Below are 23,103 nucleotides of genomic sequence, written 5' to 3' on the forward strand. Positions count from 1 at the left end.
ACAGTGACTTGAACATTATAATTTTATGTGTAGCAGACCTTAGGTTTAAGATAATTGTTCATATATTTAAGTGAGTAGTTACCTGAATCTTATTGCAAACCCTCATTTTCCACATTTTACTTAGGTAGAAAAATGTGACAAACCATAAGATAATACATTTTACATTTGAAATGATTGAAACTGAGTTGTAGCCACGTTTTCTGCAAAGAATCACAGTTGATCGAATTTCTGACATTTTCTGTAGAGATGCTTAAAAAAATAAAAAAAAACAGCTCTTCCGATCTTGGAAATGAAAGTCAAAACTATGATTTACAGTTTATAAGAACATACTATTTCAATTTTTTGTTCCCAAATATAAATTAAGAGCGACCTCTCTGCATATGTTTCTTTCAGGTAGTGCACAAGAATACAGCTCGTGCCCAGATGATGCTATTTTCAAGAGCTTGGCTCTCTCGTACTCCTCTTTTAATCCTGCCATGTTTGACCCAAAGCGACCACCATGCCGCCAGAATGATGACGATGCCAGCTTTGTTGATGGAACAACCAATGGTGGTGCTTGGTACAATGTCGAAGGAGGTACGTTTCAAAGAAGGATATGCCAGCCGCTGATTTGTTTTCAGTCATGATTCACACGTGTTCATTCTGTGATTCTGAATTAATCTAAACCAGGTGTGACCCATTCCTACATTTTTCAGAGTTCGTCACCTCTTAAAAAACGTTGTGAATCAGTTTACTATATCTCACCATGTTGACACCAGCATTGCGAAACTGGCAAGGATTCAGGAGCTTTCATTAAGAACTAGATCCAGATACCCATTGTATGCCCTGCTCATTATTTGTGGTCCACCTCCATGTCAGTAGTTATTCTCTGACAAGACTATATCCTGGGTAGTGATATTAAAGAACCACATCATGTTCTCGTTCATGCTTCTGCTAAAGTGCAGCATGAACACGGAATTCACATTCTATCTGACTATTATAGTGTCTGACAATAGCTGCTCTAATATTGTGTTTCGGAAGTGAGCCTCAAATTGGGTGATATCACGTCTGTTGTGTTGATGATTGGCTATATCACCGAGACAGTAGTGTCAGCCAATTCTGAGTAGGGATTACACTGAGGTAAGCAGAAGTACTGTTAATGACAAATGTGATCATTGTATGACCATAAGAATAGATTACCTCGCCTATAACAGGAGATAGCCATTACAACGCGGGCTTTACACCGCGCTACCATTACGACGCAGCCATCACAACGCAAGTCGTTACAACGACTTGGGCTGGATGGCGATATACTAAGGAATAGTATAATTTACTATTGCAACGCCTTCCCTACTGTTACGTAGGCTGGAGTTGGAATAGTAAATTATACTATTCCTAAATCAAGCGCCTACAGCGCAAGTCGTTGTAACGACTTGCGTTATGATGGATGCGTTGTAATGGTAGCGCTGTGTAAAGCCCGCGTTGTCATGACATACATCCCCTATAACTGGTGGCCCTGAAAAGCAATGCAAGAGACTTACAAATCACCTGTAGCTCCTCACCCTACACCCTGCCAATACCTCTACTGGGCTTCCCGGTGGGGCGGGAAAACTTGACATAGCAGGAACCACCCTGCTGCGAGCAGGCAGGAATCTTCACATTGGGAATGACTTCCATGACAGCCAACTCTTTGCCGACCTAGTCGAACAGTTGACCGTCCAGGGGTAGGTGGCAATTCATTATCTACGGCGTAGTCCATTGGACCCTGGGCGCCTTCAGAATGCAACGAGATTCAGAGCCAGCTATTAATTACCTCACTAACACCTTACATACATAATGGATGGGGTAGAGACTTATCACTTGCTTATATAGGGCCTTGGTAGCTTATTCCAGATTTTTGTCCAACTCCTTAAGACAAATGGGAGGCAGAGATGGGCGGAGCCCTATATGCCAAAGAAGTGTCCAAGGTCATCGAAAATCCCCGGGCAGTTTTACCAAATGCCTGCTTTAAGTTGATCCAGTTCTATACACTTCATAGAGCCTACCTCTCCCCGGCAAAAATACACAGAATCGTTCACAACACCTAGGACACGTGCCCGTTAGATTGCATTACCAGCAGATTTAAAGCACATCCTCCATGACTGCCCCAGACTAAATTTCTATTGTTCTGTTTGGACATTACAAGCGTGCCTGGCCTAGACACCTGGGAAGCAAGTTCTCTGGGCCTCTACAAATGGTCAGAATAATGCAGAACCATCTCCTGTTTCCTAGTCTTAGCCTCCCTAGACCAGTGATACTCCGAAACCGGTCCCAGGTTGCTTGTTTCTGGTCCAGGGAGGACCTATCTTAGCAGTTCTGTCTGAACTGTTCCCATGGGGAGCAGGGTCAAGACTGATTTACACATGGTTGGGTCCAAACTGGAATAGCGAGTAAAAATACGAAGGATTTAGGCCCAGATTCCTGTACTGGGGTGAATGTTTGACAATATTCAGCATTGCTTCCATCAGCTTTTTGTGCTGCTCTATATTTATTGAGCCCTTCCTTTCCTACTCGCACTGATAAGGAACCAATGGGTTATCAGGTCTCACCTGGAGAGGAATTTTCAACCCTCTCTATCATGCCACCCAGTCCAATCATTATCCTAGATGTTGATTGTCATCTATTGTGAGGTCCTTGCTATGTGAATAGATTCCTACTGAATCCTTCTCCCGGAGCCCACGGTTCACATCAAAAGTGAGGATCTCTCTTGGTCTTAAGGCCCACTTTGTCTAACTTCTCAAGCCAGGTCCACACCTCCTCCGGCTGTTCAAAAAGTGGCTCTTCCCCATGGATATTACCTATAGGTGAGCAGCGAAGGGCCTCATTTCCTGCAGGTCCTACGCTCTCAGTTTCTGCTTCACCTCCATAAATAGATTTGCATCTGACTGGGTCCAAACTGGGGTGGCATGGTGAGCAAAAAAATGATGGATTTGCCCCAGATCTGTGACTGGGGGTGAGTTTGTGACAATATTCAGCACTCCATCCATCATCTTTTTGTGTTTCTATAGTCGCCCAACGTAGGAAGCGGATACCCAGACGTGCGCACTGTGCCACTGTATTAAAACTAGCCTGGCTAATGAGGGGTGTTTTGGGAAGACCAATCCATGGTGGTAGATGTAGAAGCCTCTTTATTAGGAGAGGGAAAACGGCCCCTGTTGAACGCAGATCCACATTATCAGCAGTTGTCTGTCCAGCTTTTCAGAATCAACAAACTGGATTCTAGAAGTGGAACATTCAGCCGCCTAGGAATGCATTGAGTAATCAGGTTACATATCAAAAACATAACACATCTCCCTTCTTTGATTAGGAACAACATTAGAGCTAACTAAGCCTATAAGGTAAACAACATAACAGAAATAGTTTCATAAAGCCTACAAAGTACACAAACTAAACAAAATAAATTAAACTCCCTGCCACCGATACACTTCTAATAACAGACATAATCATCCAAAGCTTGGGGTTTAGCTTTGATATACATGCCTGATTCTCTCCTGCAAAATGTATCATTCTGGGTCTTGTCCACCTCCCTTTTCATTCACTTCTCTTTTTCCGCTTCACTGCACCTGGCCACCCTCCTAGAGTTCCACCATTTGCCATGAGATAGCTTGACATTGTTTCCCACTACCTCCACTATCATCCTTGCACAGATCATTTGGAGCTCCCCTTCCTTTTGAGGTTGTCTGCCTGCACTCTGACCCACATAACACTAGTAAAAACCATGTTACCCTTCTTCACTTTTTCGTTGTGTCTTTCTTTATACCTTGTTTGATAATCAACAACCTTCTTATGCAACCTGTCGTAGTCCACACAACGTGGTCCAGTTCTGGCCACCCAGGCCGGAACTGCCACAGTACAAGGCACTCTCTCCTTAAGAAGACAAAATGGAGCATTTCCCGTTGCAGAATGAGGCGTGATGCGATAATTTTATAACATCTCCTTCACCTGATTTCTCCAGCAAAGGTTGCTTGGCATGGCCAACTGAATGTTTTCACCCGACACATGGTTGAAAGACGCAATTAAACCATTAGCCTAGGAATTATACACAGGGGTTTTGCAATGCTTGATTCCACACTTTTTGAGGAAACCGCTGAATTCCTTTGACACAAATTGTGGGCCATTATCAGTCAACACTTTTGCCAGACAACCCGCCTGGCGAAAGATATCTTCACAAAATGCTGTAATGTTGCTTGTTTTCTCCTTCTTGACAAACCCCACCTTAGGCCATTTCGAAAAATAGTCCATCATTTATATGAAATACTTCTCTCAGACTCCCAACCCTTCGAATGGCCCACAAATATCCATGGCAACCCTTTCCCAAGTACACATGCGCAGGGTTACCGGACTAATTGTGGTCACCTAACCACATGCGATTTGTCACTGCAAGCATACGGAATACAATCACGAACATGTCTCTCCACTTGTTTGTCCATTCCTGGCCACCAAAAGTCTACCTGGGCTCTTCTCTTTATGGCTGACATGTCTCCATGTCCTTCGTGAAGCAAACTCGTCACTATTTCCCTCAGGCCCACAAGAACAACCAAACGCTTATCTCTCATCATGATGCCGTTTTTCATAGATAACTCTTCCCAGATATTCTTAGACAACTCCAGCTCTTCGTCACCCTTCCATCCTTGCACATTAGGTAATGATTTAATGAGTTTCACCAGAACTGAATCCTCCGAAACTGCCTTCGTCCAATCTTCCTCCTTAATTGCACCACCAAAATCAGATGTATCCACCAACACCCATCCTTCCACTTCCCTCTCACCCTCACCAATCAACGGCAGTATAGACAAACAATCCGCATTAGTATTCTTAGTCCCCGGGACATATTTTATCGAGAACGTGTATTCCTGTAACACATATAACCATTTGACAATACAAGGCTTGGCCTTTTCCGCTCCAGCTATAGTGAACAGATCCACAAGGGGTTTGTGGTCGGTGCGTGACTCAAATTCCAACCCCCACACAAAGGTTAAAAAATGCTGCACACCCAACCAACAGGCAGCCAAAACACCATTGTTAGGTGTTTGGGGTGTGGATGCAGACCAGGAATATGGGGTCACCATTCAAATGGCACCCCACAAAAATGTATCTCCCTTCATTGTCAATGATTGTGTTTTGGGTTTGAAAGGGCGTGCCGGACAGATCCAGAGTAAAGTGCCATGCCCATAGACGGAGTATGTTGTGCCATAGATCGTGCCCCTCCAATGTTAACTAAGTCACTGGAGTTCACTGCCAGTGAGATGTGTTTCCTGTAGTAAGCTAATGTGAGGATGTTGCTGCTTAATGTAGGAGTACACTGAGTAGCGTCGGCGCGTCAAATGCATTCCCTGCATGCTAAATGTTAGGAATCTGGTGCTTGGGCATGATACCATGAGGTGATGTCATGTGAGTATACAATGGAGGGAATGGGCGGGGAGGGCAGTCTGTCCTCAGTGTCCACCCCAGCCCATGGGGGGAGATGGTGCATCTTTAGTGCTTTGCAGAAAACAACCATGCATAATAAATAAAAGAACTCAAACAATAACAAGAGCCTGTAGCTAGTGGCTTCATGCCAAAAACAGTCTCTCGTAAACAAGTACATGGAGCGGGGTGGCAGAGGACAATAGCCTTGTGTTGGAGGGGAGAAGGTGGTGGGGAGCAGGCAGGAGATCCATGAAATGGCAAAGTTGGGCGAGCAGTCCATCCGTGATCTGGGGCAAAGCGAGTTGGCAATGATCCACTGTCTAATGGGGAAGATCCCTGGCCAATAGAGCTCATCACGACACTGGAAGAAGAAAGTGGCCAGGTGGCCAGCCACCATGGCAAGCTACCCCAAGAGCATAAAGTTAAGCCAAGGCAAAGGGGTGTTAAATCATGTTGTCCACTGCTTGCGGTGTGACTGAGGGACCTGGAGAAAATCCCCATGTTTCTTGAGGTACCAAATGCAGTCTCATCCTTTCCTATGGCCAAGCTGAAGTCAGTTTCTGGAAGATGTGAGGATAGACGAATTGCTAGCTCTGCTGAGATTGCTGACTGTTGCTCTGCCTCAGTTTCCCCTGTGAGGGTGCCCCATGAGCTCCCCCAATGTTGCTGCATGGCTGACCCTTCCAGCCCTGCTGCCAACTAGGGAGAGATGCATTGTCCCTATCAGCGGGAGCCCCCCGCCCCTTAGGTGAGTTTCCACCTGGTCCTAAGCTGATGCGGGCTCCATGAAGAAGTGGGGGCGTTGGTCATAGATGACTTTTAGCTACCCTGGATATAGCAATGAATACTGGATGTGAAGGTCTCAGAGCCAACTCTTCACATTGAGAAATGATGAGCGTTGGTGCTAGGTCAGCATAGTTTAATTGGGGAAAATCAGATTCTGGCTGATTTTGCATTAGACGTAGGTGCCTAACCACCTGCAGGGTAGTGTCCCTATCTTTGTAATGAAGTAGTTTAGCGACCACAAGACGAGTGGGCACTCCTGGTGGGGGGTGTTGGGCCGGCACCCGGTGTGGCCTCTACATGGAAAAATAAGGGGAGAGTGATTGAGCTGGTGTAAAGGACTTCACCCATTCCTCTAGGAACACGACTCTCCTTTAACAGTTCAGCAACTCGTGAATTATTTCATTCAGCTCTCCACTTGGCATCTTCTGCTTAGTATTCAGGTCACTGCACCTTTTTGAGGGGATCCCATGCGTATTTTCCTGGTCTGCCACATGTGACTTTATGTCCTCAGTGGAGTGTTCTGAGACTGTAGCCCTAGAGGCCAGTTTTGACTGACCATCATGAAGCAGAATGCATTGCACTTGAAGCTCCTCTATTCTGGATTCTGTGGAAGAAGGTGAAATGTCAATCACTTTCAAGATAGCATCAAATTTGCTGAGGAATTCTGTGACTGTACAGGCCGCAGGTCACCTGGTGCTGTTCAGTCCAGAGATCGGACATGGATGAGGGGGGCCGGGATTGACCTTTAGTCTATTTTTGACGGCCCTTGTCCGTTGACAGTGGCGGCAGCCTGCTGGCAAGTGCCAATGGGGGCACATAGCTCAAGTCCGGGCAGTGTCTGCCTCTGTTCCCTCAGGCAGGTACCCAATCGGGTCCTCAGGTGGGTCACAAGGGTAAATCAGGCAAGGCCAGAGTGGGTAGTGTGTCTGGAGGGGAGTCCTCTGGTGCAGCTGACAGGCGAGAGCCAGGGCCACTCACATCCCAAGGCGCAGCGGTCTGCGGATGGCTGCTGGGACTCACCAGGAGTCAATGGCATCAGCCGTCTCTCCAGTGTTGCCACATTTCCCCAGATGTGGTGGTGGGGGGGATTGATGAGAGACAAATCCAGGGAGTTCCTGTGGAGTGATGCTCACCCCTCTGTGATTATGTACTTCTGATTGTGCCCCCGGCTCCAGCCGCAGTCCACGAGGAGGTCAATAACCAAAGCAGGAGAGTGTCAAGTTTATCAGGTTCTCCCTACAGGCATGTAGAACATCATCCCCAGGGGTCCCTGGCTGTACAACCCACCATTCTAGTCAGGGGAAGTGAGTTACACATCCAAGATAACACCCGCTCTCCCCCTTGGTAGCTTGGCATGAACAATCAGGCTTATCCCAGAAGCAATCTGTAAAGTGTTTGGCCAACACACTTACACCAGTGACACAATAAATGTGCCACAAAAGAGACTCCCCCCAATGTTGTATAAAGATCTAAAAATGATTATACATAAACCATAGACCAAAACACTATAAAACAGTGATTACTTTGCCAATTAGGTAATAGTCATTACATCACAATGAGTGCAATAAAAGGGGGGCATAGCCAAGCACCTAAGATTGCGGACGTGCTCTAGAGACACTCCACATCCCATACCCCGGTTATCTTGACAATCACAGTGAGTAGCAGCTGGAAACTTACTCTGCAACCCAGGAGTGCGCAGGGGAGTCCTCGCTGATTCCGGCGAGAGGTCTTCCGATATTGCAGATGCCGCAGTGACGGAGCCCTGGCCTGTGGCATGCTGCGTGCACGGTGAGCGCGTGGACCAAAGAGGTGGAGACCCTCGGTGGACGAGAGGGGGTGCGACACCTGTTGGGAGATGGCGGAACGAGCTGAAGCAGTGTGGCTGACTAGTCCACTGTGGCTGCAGAAAGTATGGAGAGATGGGTGCAGCTGAGCCAGCAAAGCCGTCTGCGGATGTGAGGCTGTCACTCGGGGAGACTCATCGGCCCCTGCCTGTCCCTGCAGTCATCTTGTCTCTGTGAGATTACACCAGCAGTGCGTCGATGGCTGTCGAGGCGCTGGGTGGGCAAGATTCTGATGGATTATACTGCCTTCTGGACCGGAGCTCAATCAACAGCCGTCCACCAACTTTCGTGACTAAGCCCCATCCCCCACACATCTGAATTATGATATACAAGTTGAGCTGAGTATTTTTGTTTGTTATATAGACATAGTATTATTTGTTTGTAACAAAAAGGATAAATAAAGATCTGAAGAAATTATTGTGAGTTTTTTTTAAGTTGTAATATGTTTTCGGGTCTGTACTCTGCTTTCTAATCGATTATTTTAAGACTCCAGTAAATGGACCAGAGTAATTTGTCTGTTTAATCTTTACCAAACAATGCAAGAGGAAGTGGGGAAAAGGGTGTAACAGCTGCACATATGTTAAGGATAAAGGCATTTGTGAATTTGTGAATAGTATTAAGATGTGATTTGTGCAAAGATGGAACGAATAGAGCAGAGCAGAGCCTACAGCTGCAGATTTCTGTTAACAAAGGGAAACCGCTCTGTTAAGCGCCTCCAGTATCCAATTCCTGTATGCCACTTTGAGTCCTGCCCTTTTTGTAAGTATACATGCCCTTCATGGAGCTGTACTTATAGAGGCCTATAAAAAGTGCACAGCAATTCTATTTATTTTATTTAAAAAATATAAGAATAAAAGTTGGTAGGAAATCTGAAGAGGGAGCACTTTCAGGCCTTTTCGCAGTAATTCGAAGTTACTGGCTCATAAATGCCGGCTTCAGGCTCTATCCAGTGACGGTTCATAGGCCTCATGAATATGTAGGAGCAGGCATATGCCGATCTCTTGCATATTCATTTGTGTGGTGACCTTCTTATGCTATGCTTACAGCACAGATCTATGTTAATTTGACCAACCAAGGTCAATGAACTGCGGTGCCTCTTTGGAGGTTGTTATTGGGGTGAAATAGTGCCTCTGTGTACATTGATCTGCATTGGAAAGCCCAGCCTCTGCTGGAGTCTGATACTTTGGAACTGAAGGGCATCAACACATATACCGACAGACACAATTCGGGCGGGAGACCCCGATTTTTAAAACCCACAATGGCTTTAATTTAGCTTTCTCCTGGCTCGAACGTGTCACTCTTCAGTGCAATTCAATGACGAAAATACATTTCCCTGATTATGTTGTTTTAAATTTCTCTCTTTCTGCAGTTCCAATGTTGACATGTATACATCAACCATTATGAAAAGATGACTGTGCTAATTACTCTTTTAAGCCCTCATTACAAGTGGCCTCTTAATTCCGTTTGTGACAGTAACAGGAGTGACTGGCAGAATTATAGGTTCTTGCCTTCACACAAAGATTTCAGCTGCTGAAAACAGCTCAAATCCCTGTGCGAAAGGCCAGGGAAAAATTAGGAATTACCTACCCTAGGTACCAGACCCAGTGTTACTGATTTCCCCAGTAATTCCTCATTTATTAGTGTACCATTGGGGTCCAAATCAAAATTGGAACTGGTTTTTCCCCTCCTGGAGTTACATACTGTTCCCGGTATTGATAACTCTGGGGTGGAGAACAGTGTAACGAGGGCCCGAGTGTCATAATTCACATGCAGTTTTGAGGTTTGTTATTCTTGTTCCCCACAATTGATTTTCATTTAGGGCAATGGTTTAGGGTAGATATGGCTCAATCTCTTCACATCAATGCACCCAATAGTTTGATAATCTAATTGGTTAAAGTGAATGGCATTAAACTCAGCTCCTATTGCAACTGAATGGTATTTAGGAGTGACTCACGTTTGTCGTGAATACAGAAGGGTAGCACTCTAGTTTTTCATTTGAGCTCTGTAGTGAAGCTACAGTGGAACATGGTAAAGTCATCTGACAAACTGCTGCTGGTATAGGCAGTACATGTTTCATTTAGGATCCCGGAAATTTTTCAGACATAGATGAGGAAGATATTTGGGAATTTATAGAAAAGTCTGAATTTTAGCCATCATTTTAGTTTGAGCACTAACCATAATTTGTATGACAAAATGAGACCCTTCATTCTGTTCATTTACTGCTGTTTCCTCATTAGGAAATGTTTTCAATTCTATGGCTATGATTCCAGCGACATTCTGGTGTGACTCACTTTATCGCGAATAGGGAATGTTAGTGCCCTAGTAGTGCTTAGGAACTCCGTAGTGAAGCTCTGTTAGAACACCCGGGATCAGTTGACTCTGCTGCAGGTGCATGTTTTACACAGCATGTCTTTTTTTTACATGGCTGAGAAAGGTATTTGAGAGGTTATAGAAAATTTGCCCTCATTTCAGCTTCTGGAAAACCTTCCATAATTTCTATAAGAACATAAGGAGAGAAAATAGTTTTCTCAAATATGCAAATATGGTCAATCAAATCCAGAGTGTCAACATTTTTTACAGGTTTAAATCACATTACAACCCACCACCATTTCTAAAATTATTATTATTCCACATGCCACAAACAATTGTTTTACATTGACTAACATATGCTGTCATCCTTTCTATGTGCTCCTATTTGTGCCCTGAAATCCCCGCAGCACTAAAATGCATGTCAATGGGACAAAAATAGCAGAGCCATATCACCAAAAGAAAAAACAATACAACAGGTGTGCTTCTTGTATTTTCCAACGAAATTGTCCCACGAAAATACACCATGTAACAAACAAATGTGTGATTTACCCTTATAATACAATAGATTTAAAGGGGACCTGTTAAAAGAAGAACTTTCATTTGTTTAATGGACAACAGTTCATTAGTACTGTCATTGTGTCTTTTATCAACACTTTAGGCATGCAAGATTTCAACTACCTCAGCAGTAACTGTTTTGAGATAACTGTGGAACTTAGTTGTGAGAAATTCCCTCCGGAAGATGCCCTTAAAAGCTACTGGGATGACAATAAAAACTCACTTATCAATTACTTGGAGCAGGTAAGGCAAAACATTTCCAAAATTGTTTTTGATTTGTAAAATGTATACGGTCGACTGCACTGTGAAACTGTGTTGTTGTAATAAAATATTATGCTACATGGAGGCCTCCATACTGTCAAGCAATTGATCAAGAAAGCAACTGAGTCCTAATCGATGTGCATCTTTTCCATATTAGCACCGGTAGCAAATTTGCCATATTTTCTTTGATAGTTTGATTCTTATTTCATAGCTTGCCCTTATGCATTATTCTCCAAAGTATTTGACCTGATAATATTTATTATTGTTCGATACATCCTACGTATTATGGGGCACATTATGATGGCGGACGGACCTGAGTCCGTCCGCCACCATAGAGTAGGAGGGAACCTCCGCATGGGCTGCGGAGTTCCCTCCTGTGCAATTAGGATGTGACCGCCACCCTGGCGGTCACATCCTCTATTTTTAACATTGCGGCAGGTGCGGCTTCAAGCTGCACCCGCAGCAATGTTAAAAATGCACGCATTGCATTTGTATGTAGAAAGTGGCAGGCACCGTGCGGAGCCTGCCGCTTTCTGCATACAAATGCAGGGGGGTACCGTAGGTACCCCCCATGTGCACCCCCACCCCCCCTTCACCTAGGGGGCCCGCAACGGGCCCCGCAGTGAAGTTACACATGCTTTTCCACGGCAGAAAAGCCACCGCGGAAAAGCATGTTTCAGAGCCCATCCTAATCTGGCTGACGGTGTCTGAGAGACACCGTCACCATATTAGTGCTTTTCCGCCGCGGTTGTAAGCCAACCGCGGCGGAAAAGCTGCGGACGGAAACCAGGACCCACCAGCCATCCTAATGTGGCGGTGGGTCTTTGGTGGGTCCGCAGAGGATTTTCCACATCCTCCGGGCCGGCGGTGGCTTCCGCTGGCCCGGAGGTTACGGAAAATCCTCCATCGTAATAGGCCCCTATGTGTTTGTAGGTATTCACTCTGTCCTAAAGGCCACACTTCCATTGTATTAGATTACTGAAAAAAACGTTGCAGAGTGGCCACTTAGACACAATGACACCTGCTTCAAATCTGTAACAAAGTTTTTTGTTTGTGGCACAACTTACAAGTCCTACTATAATGGCGTCTGAACAACCTTCTAGCTTCGCTGAAAAGCTTGGGCCCATACTGGTAGACAGACATCATGCTACATCCTTAGTCACAGCAGAATTTTTCAGTCTCGTGTGTATTTAATTTGGCACCTAGAAAAAAATTAATAGGGCATATTTAGAAGCCTCTATCTCCACTGGACCGTCACTTTTTTTAACAATCCGGTATCGTAATTTTCCATATTTAGAAGGTAGCGATAAGCCACTTAGTGTTGCTTAATGCAACGTTATAAATATGCCCCTTTCCAAAGCAGTCCTCTGTGGCAAAGTGGCGTCCGATGGGTGTTGCTGTGTTGTGCGCATTGCTTTTTTTACGCTGACCCCGATTTACAAGGCTGAGGCAGCGGCAAAAACAAGTGCCGTGGAATACCAGGCGTTAGAAAGGCGTTACGAGGGTAAATTATTAATTTATCCTTGTTTTTTGCTCTTCTGCATCACATAGAAGAGCAAATCGCCATTATTAATTGTTTGTGTGCGGGAAGGTGTCCCATCCTGCACATAAACAATTGTCACTGCAGCGCAGTCACCCATGCACCATGGTGGCAGGGTGCCTGCACTGGCACTAGGCAGCTTTTTTTGTGCAACCACAACCACTGTGAATACGGCGCATCCCTGCATTTTCACTATGTCGGAGCACAACGCTGCCGAATTTGGCACAGCTCCGCACTCCGACATTTGTTTTGTAAATATGCCCTCAATGTGTGTGAAAATGTTTACTGAACCAACCAATCACATTAAATTGAAGATTAAGATGCATGTCTTGAGCTTCTGCCTCATTTTCTGCTCATCTCCCTTCTCACGAGTGACATACTCTTGGTTTTAGGTTTACATAAAACCACCATTTACTTAGTTGACAGTTTTCTATACCGCAAGTGCACCTCAGTGCAATAGTGTGCTTTACTATTTTAACAAACCATGCGAGGAGTATATGGACTAAACATGCAAGAGTAGTAATATTTTGGGGTGAAGGTTGAGGGTCGGCCTCTTGTAGGAACGTTGTGTTGAAGGTAAAATGTATGGGGCATGGACAAATAGTTAAGAAAAGCAATAGAAGAAACAGGATGAGTTAATTCTGCACTATGTGCAGATGTGGATTTCTAGATCTAAGTCTTTTGAATAGGACATTTGTAAGTGCCTTTTGAAGTAGAATACGGCAGTTGTTGTCTCACAGAGGTTGATAGAGATTTCCGTAGAGTACATGCTGCTGTGGAAAAAGATGTGTTCTTTGATTGTTTTGAATTTGGGCGATATTGGCAGTAGTGTGCTTTTGCCTGTAAAATCTCAGTGATTTAGCCAAGTAGTTTGGTCTTCTCTGGTGGATAGCTTGGTGAATAAAGCTGCCAGTATTGAAGTTTATTCTGGCCTCCGGTGGAAGTCAATAAAGGTCATGCCAAATCGGCGTGAAGTGGTCACATTTATTTTTTCTGTGATTAAGCTTGCTTTTTGCATGCACAACTGCATGGTTGGAATAGAGGCAGCTGCCTAGAATTCCCACCATTGTGGTTGGGTAATCGGCCACCATGGACGTAGAATTCACTAGCCAGGCTGACTTATTTTTGTAATAGCTGTTATACCCTCGGTTCCTAAGCAAATTATGTGTGTGCCATGTAGGCTTCTTTATTCAGCACTTGGTGGAAGGACTTTCACTATTATACCCATGCTAACGGAGAAAGATAATGGAGCATGAAGGGCAGTGGAGAAGCTGCTTTACAAAAACTGCAACACAAGTGACTGCAGCTATATTGCATATTCCAAAAAACGTAGTCCTTGATCTTCAAGACAGGCAAAATGGTAGTGGTAGGGGAGCTGCGTTAGGACAGCCCTAAAATTCTCCTGCAGAACTTAAGGGCATATTATCAAGGGGGTTTATCTCCGCTTTTTTGGCTTTAACAGCCAAGAAAGCGGAGATAAAATTATCTCCCTATTACCTAGCTGTCGCCAACACCAGTTAGCGACAGCTACTAGGAGATAGCGACCATCTTGGGCCCCGCTTTGCATGTCAGTGATATTTATCACTAATGACATGCAAAGTGGGCGTGCCAAGATGTTAGCGACTGGAAACAGTCGCTAACATCGCTATCTCATATTACCAACTTTTGGAGATATTCACGCTAAGCGCGAATATCTCCAAAAGCTAACACCTGCCCCTGAGCAGTTCTTAGCCATGTTATCCAATGGTAGGTGGATAACATGGCTAAGAGCATTAGCTCGGTAATGCATGAATATCGCTGACTTTTAATAAAAGCGTGATTTTTCTTTTTTAGGTTATTGGGATAGGCCTACCCTCTCTCCCTCAAGCATGGCTCCAAATTATTAGTATAAAGAATAAAAAGAATTGTGGCTAGTATGTAACATGGACGGTTAACCCTGGCCAAAGAAAAGCTTCTAGAAATTTCACCATTGGAACCATATTCTAATTGAGCTGTGAAATTAGTGTGCACATGTTGCAGGAAGTCTAAAATACAAATATAGACCAAATATCCTCAAGAATGAACCATACATTTGGCCTGTTTACTTGGTCAGATGAGGTCCATTGTTGCAAGATGCATTGTCCTATCGGTCGTCACAGTGTATTCACTAATTATGTGGCTACGGTTCTGGCACTGTTCGACAGTGCCCAAAACTTCTCTAAAGCCATATTGAGAATCCACAGAAAAACCTTTTTCCTCTGTGCATGTCAAAACCTTTTCCATAACCACTCTCCTTGCTATTGTAACCATAGGATTGATTAGGGTGATAGGATGGTAACACCGAGGGTCTCCCCTATTGCCTTTTTACGGTCTTGCTGCATATCGCTCTGCCAGTCCGCCAGAAGACAGCACTGTATGTCATACTATGTAGAGCCAATCCTTGCTCAAAATTAGATAGGTCTACATGTCACTCCAGTTGCTCCTATTTGATTTTGTCTACTCTTTTTCTTGTAGACCAGGCCACAGTAGAATTTTAGGTCGAGCCTGGGCAGCGCATACGCTGCTCTGCGAGGCATGCTGTATTGAGTTAGAGATTTGAAGCTCTGCCAACTCTCTGCCCATATTTTTCATTGGCTTGCCTCGTTGTCCTTTGTAAATGCTGGCTTCTAATTCCTTAATCTCCTTGTTAGTCCATCCTTAGTACCGCCTTGTCTTCATTTGAAACCTCCCCTGAGGATTGGCCCTTTTACTTCCGTTTCTGCACTGTTTGTTTTATTTAGTCTCTAAGCATTATTTTCTTTAATGGGTTTTGCCCTACTGCAAGCATGATGTGCTTTCCTTACATTCAGTGCACCATGCATGCTTTCACTTTCCAAGCAGCCAGGAAAATGGCGGCCGCTTCTTTACAATGCCTTTGGTCTCGCATTTAGGAGAGTTTGAGCTGTTGGCGTTGTAAATGGCAATAGCTTAAACTCTCGCAAATGCAAGACCTTTTGCATTTCAAATATTTGTTTTGTTTTCAAAGCCCCCATGCTGCACTTTCACATGCTTGAAGGCCGCGCCCCCTTTCTTTAGAAGAGCCGTGTCTAGGGAAAGGTGCGTGGCAGCTATTAAAGTGAAACCGCAGCATGGGGGATTTTAGACAAAAAAAAAACATTTGTTTGACAAACAGATGCTTTTTTTTGTACCAGCCCCCATTCCACTCGGTTTCACTTTAATAGCAGCCGGACACCTTTTGTTCGACACTGGTTTTTAAAGAAAGGAGTGTGGTCTTTATGCACGTGAAAGTGCGGCATAGGGGCTTTGACAACAAAAAATGTATTTCAATGCCATAGGTCTCGCATTTGGGAGAGTTTAAGCTGTTGGCATTCATAATGCCAATAACTCAAACTCTTGTAAATGCGAGACATATTGCATTGCAAATGCTTGTTAGTTTAATTGTCTGTAGATTTCTCATTCTTCCTGCTCAGAATGCAGCATTGGAAATAGGATCACTTGTAAACACTGTTTGCTGCATTTTAGTGCCACCTAGTGCTTACTAGAAAAACTGCAGCACAAATGTGAAAGATGCAACACCTATCTTGAAAGACCACTATAAACAAGCATTGGCAATGCCAGTGAGTCATGTTTTTCCATATAGGTAAACGAGAACGATTGGCATTGCCAGTGCTTGTATATATTATTTGTCCATAAGAAGTACAACTGGTGTCACTCAGGATTCTAGTAACAACGGGGGCCCAAATATCTAAATTCTGTTGGAAAAAGATCCAGGGGTTAGGCATCAGACTCATTGGTATGGAAGGCATAGTGTAGTCGTTGGCGGGTATTCAAGCAACTTTGGTCAACCATTACCGGCCATTTGTGTTGGAGGTTTCTGTTGCTGGACCCTAAGTAAATAATTAAGGATTTTTATTAAAATTATTAATCATCCGCATTTCCTAAAAATGAATGTTAAAGCCTTTCACAAAGTTCATCCAATCTGTAATTTTTTTTTATTGTTTGTGAAATTCCAACCATAATCAACAGTAGGATTTTGAGACCATCCTATTTCCAGATTGCTGCTCAGAGATTATAACTTAAATCATAATCATCTCATGGTGATAGGTAGACTTCAGTCCCAAGTTACCAGGCATCAGTCAAACATTCACATCCAACGAATCTGAGACCGACAACGTGTTATATGTTGCATTAGATGTAACTGGAGCAGATTGATTGGAGAGATTAATATTAGGATGACAATTTTTGTATTATTATGCCAAAAACATTCCAGTTATAAGAATAAGCGAGTGGCATTACCTAAATTAGTCACACAGACAGGTAAAGATGTTTTGTAAACGTAGTGGGTCCCTGAAATTCACCACAACAGTCACCTGAAGAGATACATCTGGGCTTGAAATGAGATTCAAGACTGACTCACACGTCTACAACCAGTTCAAGATTTTGATTTTTAATTAATCATAACGCTCGTGCTGCCTTTCCCTTAAAATAAGACCATTAACAAGCACCATTACATGAGTTGCTGCTTGAGGGGGAGAGGGCGGGTAACTGTAGTGTTGAAAGAGTGGTAAACTGTTCTTTTATGTAGCAAACCAAATTACGACAGTCATGGGTCTTATAGTTCACTTAGAGTTGGTTATTTAGTATTTTCCAACTAACAGCACACTCAAGGTTGCCAACTCAGGGTTGCTAACTATTATCTCTGTCCAACTTACCAACATCACTCATGTCTTTTCACCACCTTCAGTTCCGAATCGCCCAAAATGTTGACAGAACATTCAAATGAACAGCAAGAAGCTCGCCAGAGAATTGCAAAATATTACGCAACCCCCTTTTTGCTTTTTGGAATCAATAACCATTCCAGAATTCCGGTGAACAACAGAGGACATCGAATTCTGAAAAATGGCGGCTGATGTATGCCTCATCTGTCTCAGTAATCAGATTAACACAATTTCACTGCATACCATGCTTAAATCTAAGGAAGTGCTTTCTTTCCAAATGTTTTAGAACCTTGACCCAGTTTTTAGAATGACAAGCTTCCACGACCAACCTAGCCTTAATGGACATGAACCAGGGCGATTTTTTTTAACGTAATACCAGCAACTGTTTGTAACCGTCAGGACCTTGCCAGCGCCCCTTGATATCGAACTGTGGCCAAGATATTGACCTGCCCAAAAAAGTGGCAAATGGTGAACTGCACTGGAGTCTTGAGCTGGAACACTTTTCAGAGTGGGGCGCTGGCCTGTGGCATCCATTTACTAAAATCACAAGGTTTTGAAAAATCTTGGTGTTGATAACTGAGAATAAATGTACATATTTATATACATATACGTTTATATATATATATATATATATATATATATATATATATATATATATATATATATATATATATATATATATATATATATATATATATATATATATACACACACACCTATCACAAACACGGCCTAAATTTGCCAGAATTAAAGGATGTTGAGCAAACAGAAGGACTCAAACCTGATTCCCCAGCAGTGGCGGACGCTATTTAATTGGGGTGACAGGGCTCTGGCAGTCCAGCCCTGCCCCGCAGCAGGAAACGGAAAACTAAGATGATAATAACATTGGTTATTATTTCCTTTAATACTGCTTGCCTTAGTGGAAGAGCAGCCGCTGCTCCCCAGATACACATTCGGAAGCTCTTCCCATTTAGCCGCAACCATATTTCTTCATTTTTGTGTGAAAGTCAAGCACAATAGTATGGTTGTGTATGATCACATTCTCTGTTAGGTGAGTACATTCTCTCTTCAAATGGTTTTATGAAGTAAAAAAACTGCAGAAACAAATTCTGTAAGGTTCACTCGGAGTCTTGCTTGCAAATACTTGAAATGGTTTGTTTTAAAACTGGATTGAGGGAAATTGTTCAGCCCTTTTCACTGGTGCGCAAACTTAGCTAATCATTTGAAATATTACATATAGACCAGGACATTTGCAACCCACCAAAATTCGACTCGCGACCCAACCACAGTTTGGGAAATACTAATCTAATGGATTCCTGCAAAGCATAATCACCCCCTTATTAATGAAATCCATGGCTTAAAAAGTGATTGGTCAAATGCCAAAATTAAGTCATCATTGAAACCCACAAAGTATTCCTCAACGGCAACCTGGATTCTAGACATCGAGAGGAAGCCCCATTTCTTCACGCCTCTTGATACGGACTATACTGATGTTTTCATTCCTGCTACATCCACACGTGGAGTACAACACATTGGACCAACACATAATCCTATGCCCGATAGATTCATTCTCTTCTCACTAAGCAAAGTCTATGTATGCACATCTTCTTCTCAATAAGGGAGAGCAACTTTGCCTCAGCCAATCCTAAATAGAAATCACGGTGACAGGTAACATCATCAACAATAGCCATCACTTCAATTGTCCTCAGGAATTAGAGATTTGCTAGATACCCATCAGGTAGGTCAAGAACCTAAAAGCATGATTTGATGGTGAGAGCTACCTTCCCCAGAATATCTTTGCACCTTAACAAAGTACACATTTGCAGGTTATGATGATCATGAGGGTCCTGCCACTGCTGCAAACCTTACACTGTGTGAAGCTCGTCTGAGTGCTAGCTCTTTCACAAATAGACTACTGCAACATAGACTGTTTCAGAGCTGCAAAATGAAAGAAACAAAATCCACAATAAGGCTGCTGAAATGATGCACCCACACCACTCTAGATTTTAAGAATAACATTTGGTTCCCATTGGCACAGTCAATCAATTTATAAATCTTATGCACAGCTTGAAAGGTTTATGGAGGAAATAGCCTAAATTACTCCATCACACACCAAGAGTTTACATGAATTAATACTGATTAGGCTAGTCAATCTCGTGTGTATTCAAATAAAATACATAGAGGGTACATGCTATCAGGTGATAAGTCACCATTGTTTGGAATGCCTTGGACGCTTAGCTAAAAGCCACGCTGGTCCTTCAAGTAGGCTTTTCAAGTCGACCCTGTTCACCAAAGCTTCTTAGAGATACACCACTGACATAAGATCCCCTCTTCCCAACTGAAGAACCTGGACATCCTATCTGCAAAGAGTTCAGTACATGGCCTTTATGTGATTACACAGTCTTTTATGATTTAATGGTGCCAATCTACAAAGTGTTGCCATTCTAAAACATAGTGAACAAGTTACAGCCTAGCTGTTGGAACCAGAGTTCTGATGGTTCTGAAGTAACTTTGCTACAGACAGAGACTGCAAGACAACATACATACCTGATAAATAAACACAGATACCTAGATTCAGTATCTTATACACTGTGTCTTCTGATAAATGTGATTATTTAATGCTCTTTCCTACTGCAGTTCCTTTTTGATTTTCATATGAACCAAGAGATGTTCCTTTCCATGGTTTCCTGTTGTGGCGATAGATATTAAGAGTATCTTAATTAAAATATAGTAAAGGGCTGATTTAAAAAACTTTCACAAGGATGTGTGGTGCAAAATAAGCACAGGGCAAAATGGGCTGGTGATCTTAACTCACAAGGTGTAAGCAAACCGGAGGATCCTCTGCAAATGGTGATATGTAAAGAAAAGTGTTTCCTACATCTATCACTCAAAACAAGGCTTTCATTCATTCAGTTAGCTTTCCACACTACACCTGGGCTGGGACAGCCCAGACTCGCAGAAGCAAAAGAGGACCAGACCTCTGGACCCATCACAGGAGGGCTTCACCTTTGATGTTTTGGTGGGAAGTGATCAATTGAAGTCACCAGAGAGACTTGGGGTCGGTACACTGACATTCATTTATCTTTAATGGGGTGGGGACGAGTGGGCCCCCCATCCCTGACCACAGTTTTGCCCTAGGGGTCAGCCGCATGTATTTAAGGTCCCAGGGACCCTATACCCTGGGACTGAGCTTCTGTTCACCCCACCCTGTGCCTGTGTCTTAGAGGGGGAACTCCAACCTCTTATTTCACTGCCCACACTCCTCGTGAGCAGGAGATGTGCACTGTTGATATCCTGGAGAGGAGCCGAGGAGAAACATGATTTAAGCATGTCTTGGAGGCTGCAAAAGTGCAGCATACCCGTAGGAATGTTCTATGGAAAATAGTTCTTTGCCTCCCAGGGGGTTATATGTATGGCCCTGGGAGAGGTTTTGTGGACTTTTTAAGCTCTGTCTGATCCTCAGCTCTTTGACTTTAGAGGGCAGGGACCTCTAGTGGTAGGTCCTGTACTTGTAGATGCAATGTAAAAAAAATGAAAGAAATATTTTGGGGTACATGGTAGTCAATTCAATGCTTTTATTGACAATGTTGGTGATTGACAGTGCGAAGTTCCACTATACAATGAATTCTATTGAGTGTTGGTATTCCTCCTCCTCCCTTTGACTTCAATGGTGGGTTGTTGGAAAATGACCCTCTCTGAAGGATCACCCCAAACTTTTTGTCTTCCTCCTCCTCTTTTTCTGACCTCGTTTTTGTTGGCTTTAGGACCCAGGGCACTTTGGCACTGCTAATCCTTTATGGTACACTCCCTTCACTCCGGGAGAACACCACAATGTTACAGTGCCCTTTTCTCAAATACCACCTTGCACGGCTATCTGTTGTTTTTTGCAAAGAGGGCAATAAGGGAGCATATCAGCACAAACACCCACAGTTTTTGATGCAAAATCCAATCTACTAAGATGATGCATATATCCAGTGCATGTGAAACTCCTAACTTGTGTATATAAAGTTTATGCTTCAATTCCAATTCCCATGCTAAATAGTGCACACTTACCTCAGAACCGTGGTGCAAGGCGGTAAATTGTGCAAGACAACCGTATATGAGCATGTGCGCAGGGCATGTCACAATCTACAGGCCTATCTTAGAAAAAATGGTTTCTTGCTGAGTTTACCTCCTTGTGCTACACAACACAGAAAAGGTGGATGCTACTATCGGTGGGTCCCAGATCACCCACATCATAGTGGAACCATTTTCGTTATTTGACAGCACTATGATGACTTTTAATATGTTTGTACAGTGTGACTTAACAATACTAGGAAAGCATTTTGAAGAGAAACTCAGTTTGTGGCCAAGGCGTGATCTCGCGTGGAGAGTGGGGCGTGGGCAGAGGTTAGAAGCCCCACCAAGGAATGGCTGTTCCCTGGCAGCTGACAAGGTCCCACTATTGAACAGGAGGACCTGTTCAGATGCCGGGGGTGGGAGGCAACTTCGGTTTCTAGGGGGAGGGAGTGGCGGAGGCTCCCACTGGAGTCGGCCTAATTGGTAGCTACAATAGTGGATTAAAGTTTCTGGAACTGCTTAGGAATCACAAATAAATCATTCAGGTTGAATGACTATTGACTGCTTAATTTTTAGGTACATCGAGGAGTGAAAGGATTTGTTAGAGATCTTCAGGGAAATCCACTTTCCAATGCGACAATCTACGTGGATGGAATAAATCATGACGTAACATCCGGTAAGTCCGGGGAGTTCTCTTAATGACAGCAAGTAGTAATATAGAAAAAAGTCTTTTTGTCACATGCTTTTCAGATTGTTCGTTCTGGGAAACCAGGAGTTTTTTTATTTTAACCTCATCCTCTAATTTGCTTTATGATTGGTGTTTTGACTGTGCTGCTTTGCATGTACCAAAGGTGCTAGGGCTGAAAAAAGAAATGAATCTTTCAAGCACGGTATAAGGGCTACAGAGAGGGGCATTGAGTAAGCGCTAAAGGAAAATAGAAGCCAGATTTGGGGATTTCTTTGGGAAATGATGAGATGGTTACATTTGAGTCTAAAAAAATGAGTAACAAATGCTGCTCGGAGTAATCAAATTCTTCTACAATCCAGTAAGAATGTTAAAAGAATACCTTTCTGAAAACGTGCTTTGAAATACACTTCTGCCAAAGTGCAGAGATATAAATGCTTTACATTTTTGGTTTGATTGAGTGCCCTTTATATCAATGTGTTGTCGACGTGTCTCCAGTGCTTAATTTGTAAAATATTAAGTGCAGGTGCTCAAATTTTTTGAGGAGGTCACACCCACTTGTCCAGCCCCGCCCACTTCATCCAGAGGCTCCACCCACTTCCTTTATTGGTTCCACCCACATCATCATGCCTCAACACATCATAGCCACCTCCTCACATCTTGAGCTCCGCAAGAAGCTGAAGACCTGGCTCTTCACATGACCTCCCACCTACACACCTGCCCAACTGCCTGGATACCCTCTTGGGTGATTAGTGTGCTATACTAATCAATACTGCAACATAACATAATGTAACATATGGGAAGCCTATGACAACAAGTTAAAAGTTATCTCAAATTAGAGAATGTGTGCAAATCTTAAAATGCTGCTTTAGGAAAGGGCAATAGAGGACTTGAGGCAGTTGTTCAAACTAAATAGAATGTGCTTATACTGTGCTGTTT

At 43.4% G+C, this 23,103-nt stretch overlaps 1 protein-coding gene across 1 annotated transcript in view; it reads left to right on the forward strand.

Moving 5' to 3' along the window:
• CPE (carboxypeptidase E) overlaps nt 1-23,103 on the forward strand; it is a 332,480-nt gene that overhangs the window by 247,732 nt on the left and 61,645 nt on the right. The window contains exons 5-7 of the mRNA XM_078677023.1: nt 394-576; nt 11,026-11,165; nt 22,056-22,155. Of these exons, the coding sequence (XP_078533149.1) occupies nt 394-576; nt 11,026-11,165; nt 22,056-22,155 (423 nt within the window). The remainder of the gene's footprint in view (nt 1-393; nt 577-11,025; nt 11,166-22,055; nt 22,156-23,103) is intronic.

The sequence above is a fragment of the Lissotriton helveticus genome, chromosome 2_1 (assembly GCF_964261635.1).
Source record: "Lissotriton helveticus chromosome 2_1, aLisHel1.1, whole genome shotgun sequence".
In the NCBI taxonomy this organism is placed as follows: domain Eukaryota; kingdom Metazoa; phylum Chordata; class Amphibia; order Caudata; family Salamandridae; genus Lissotriton; species Lissotriton helveticus.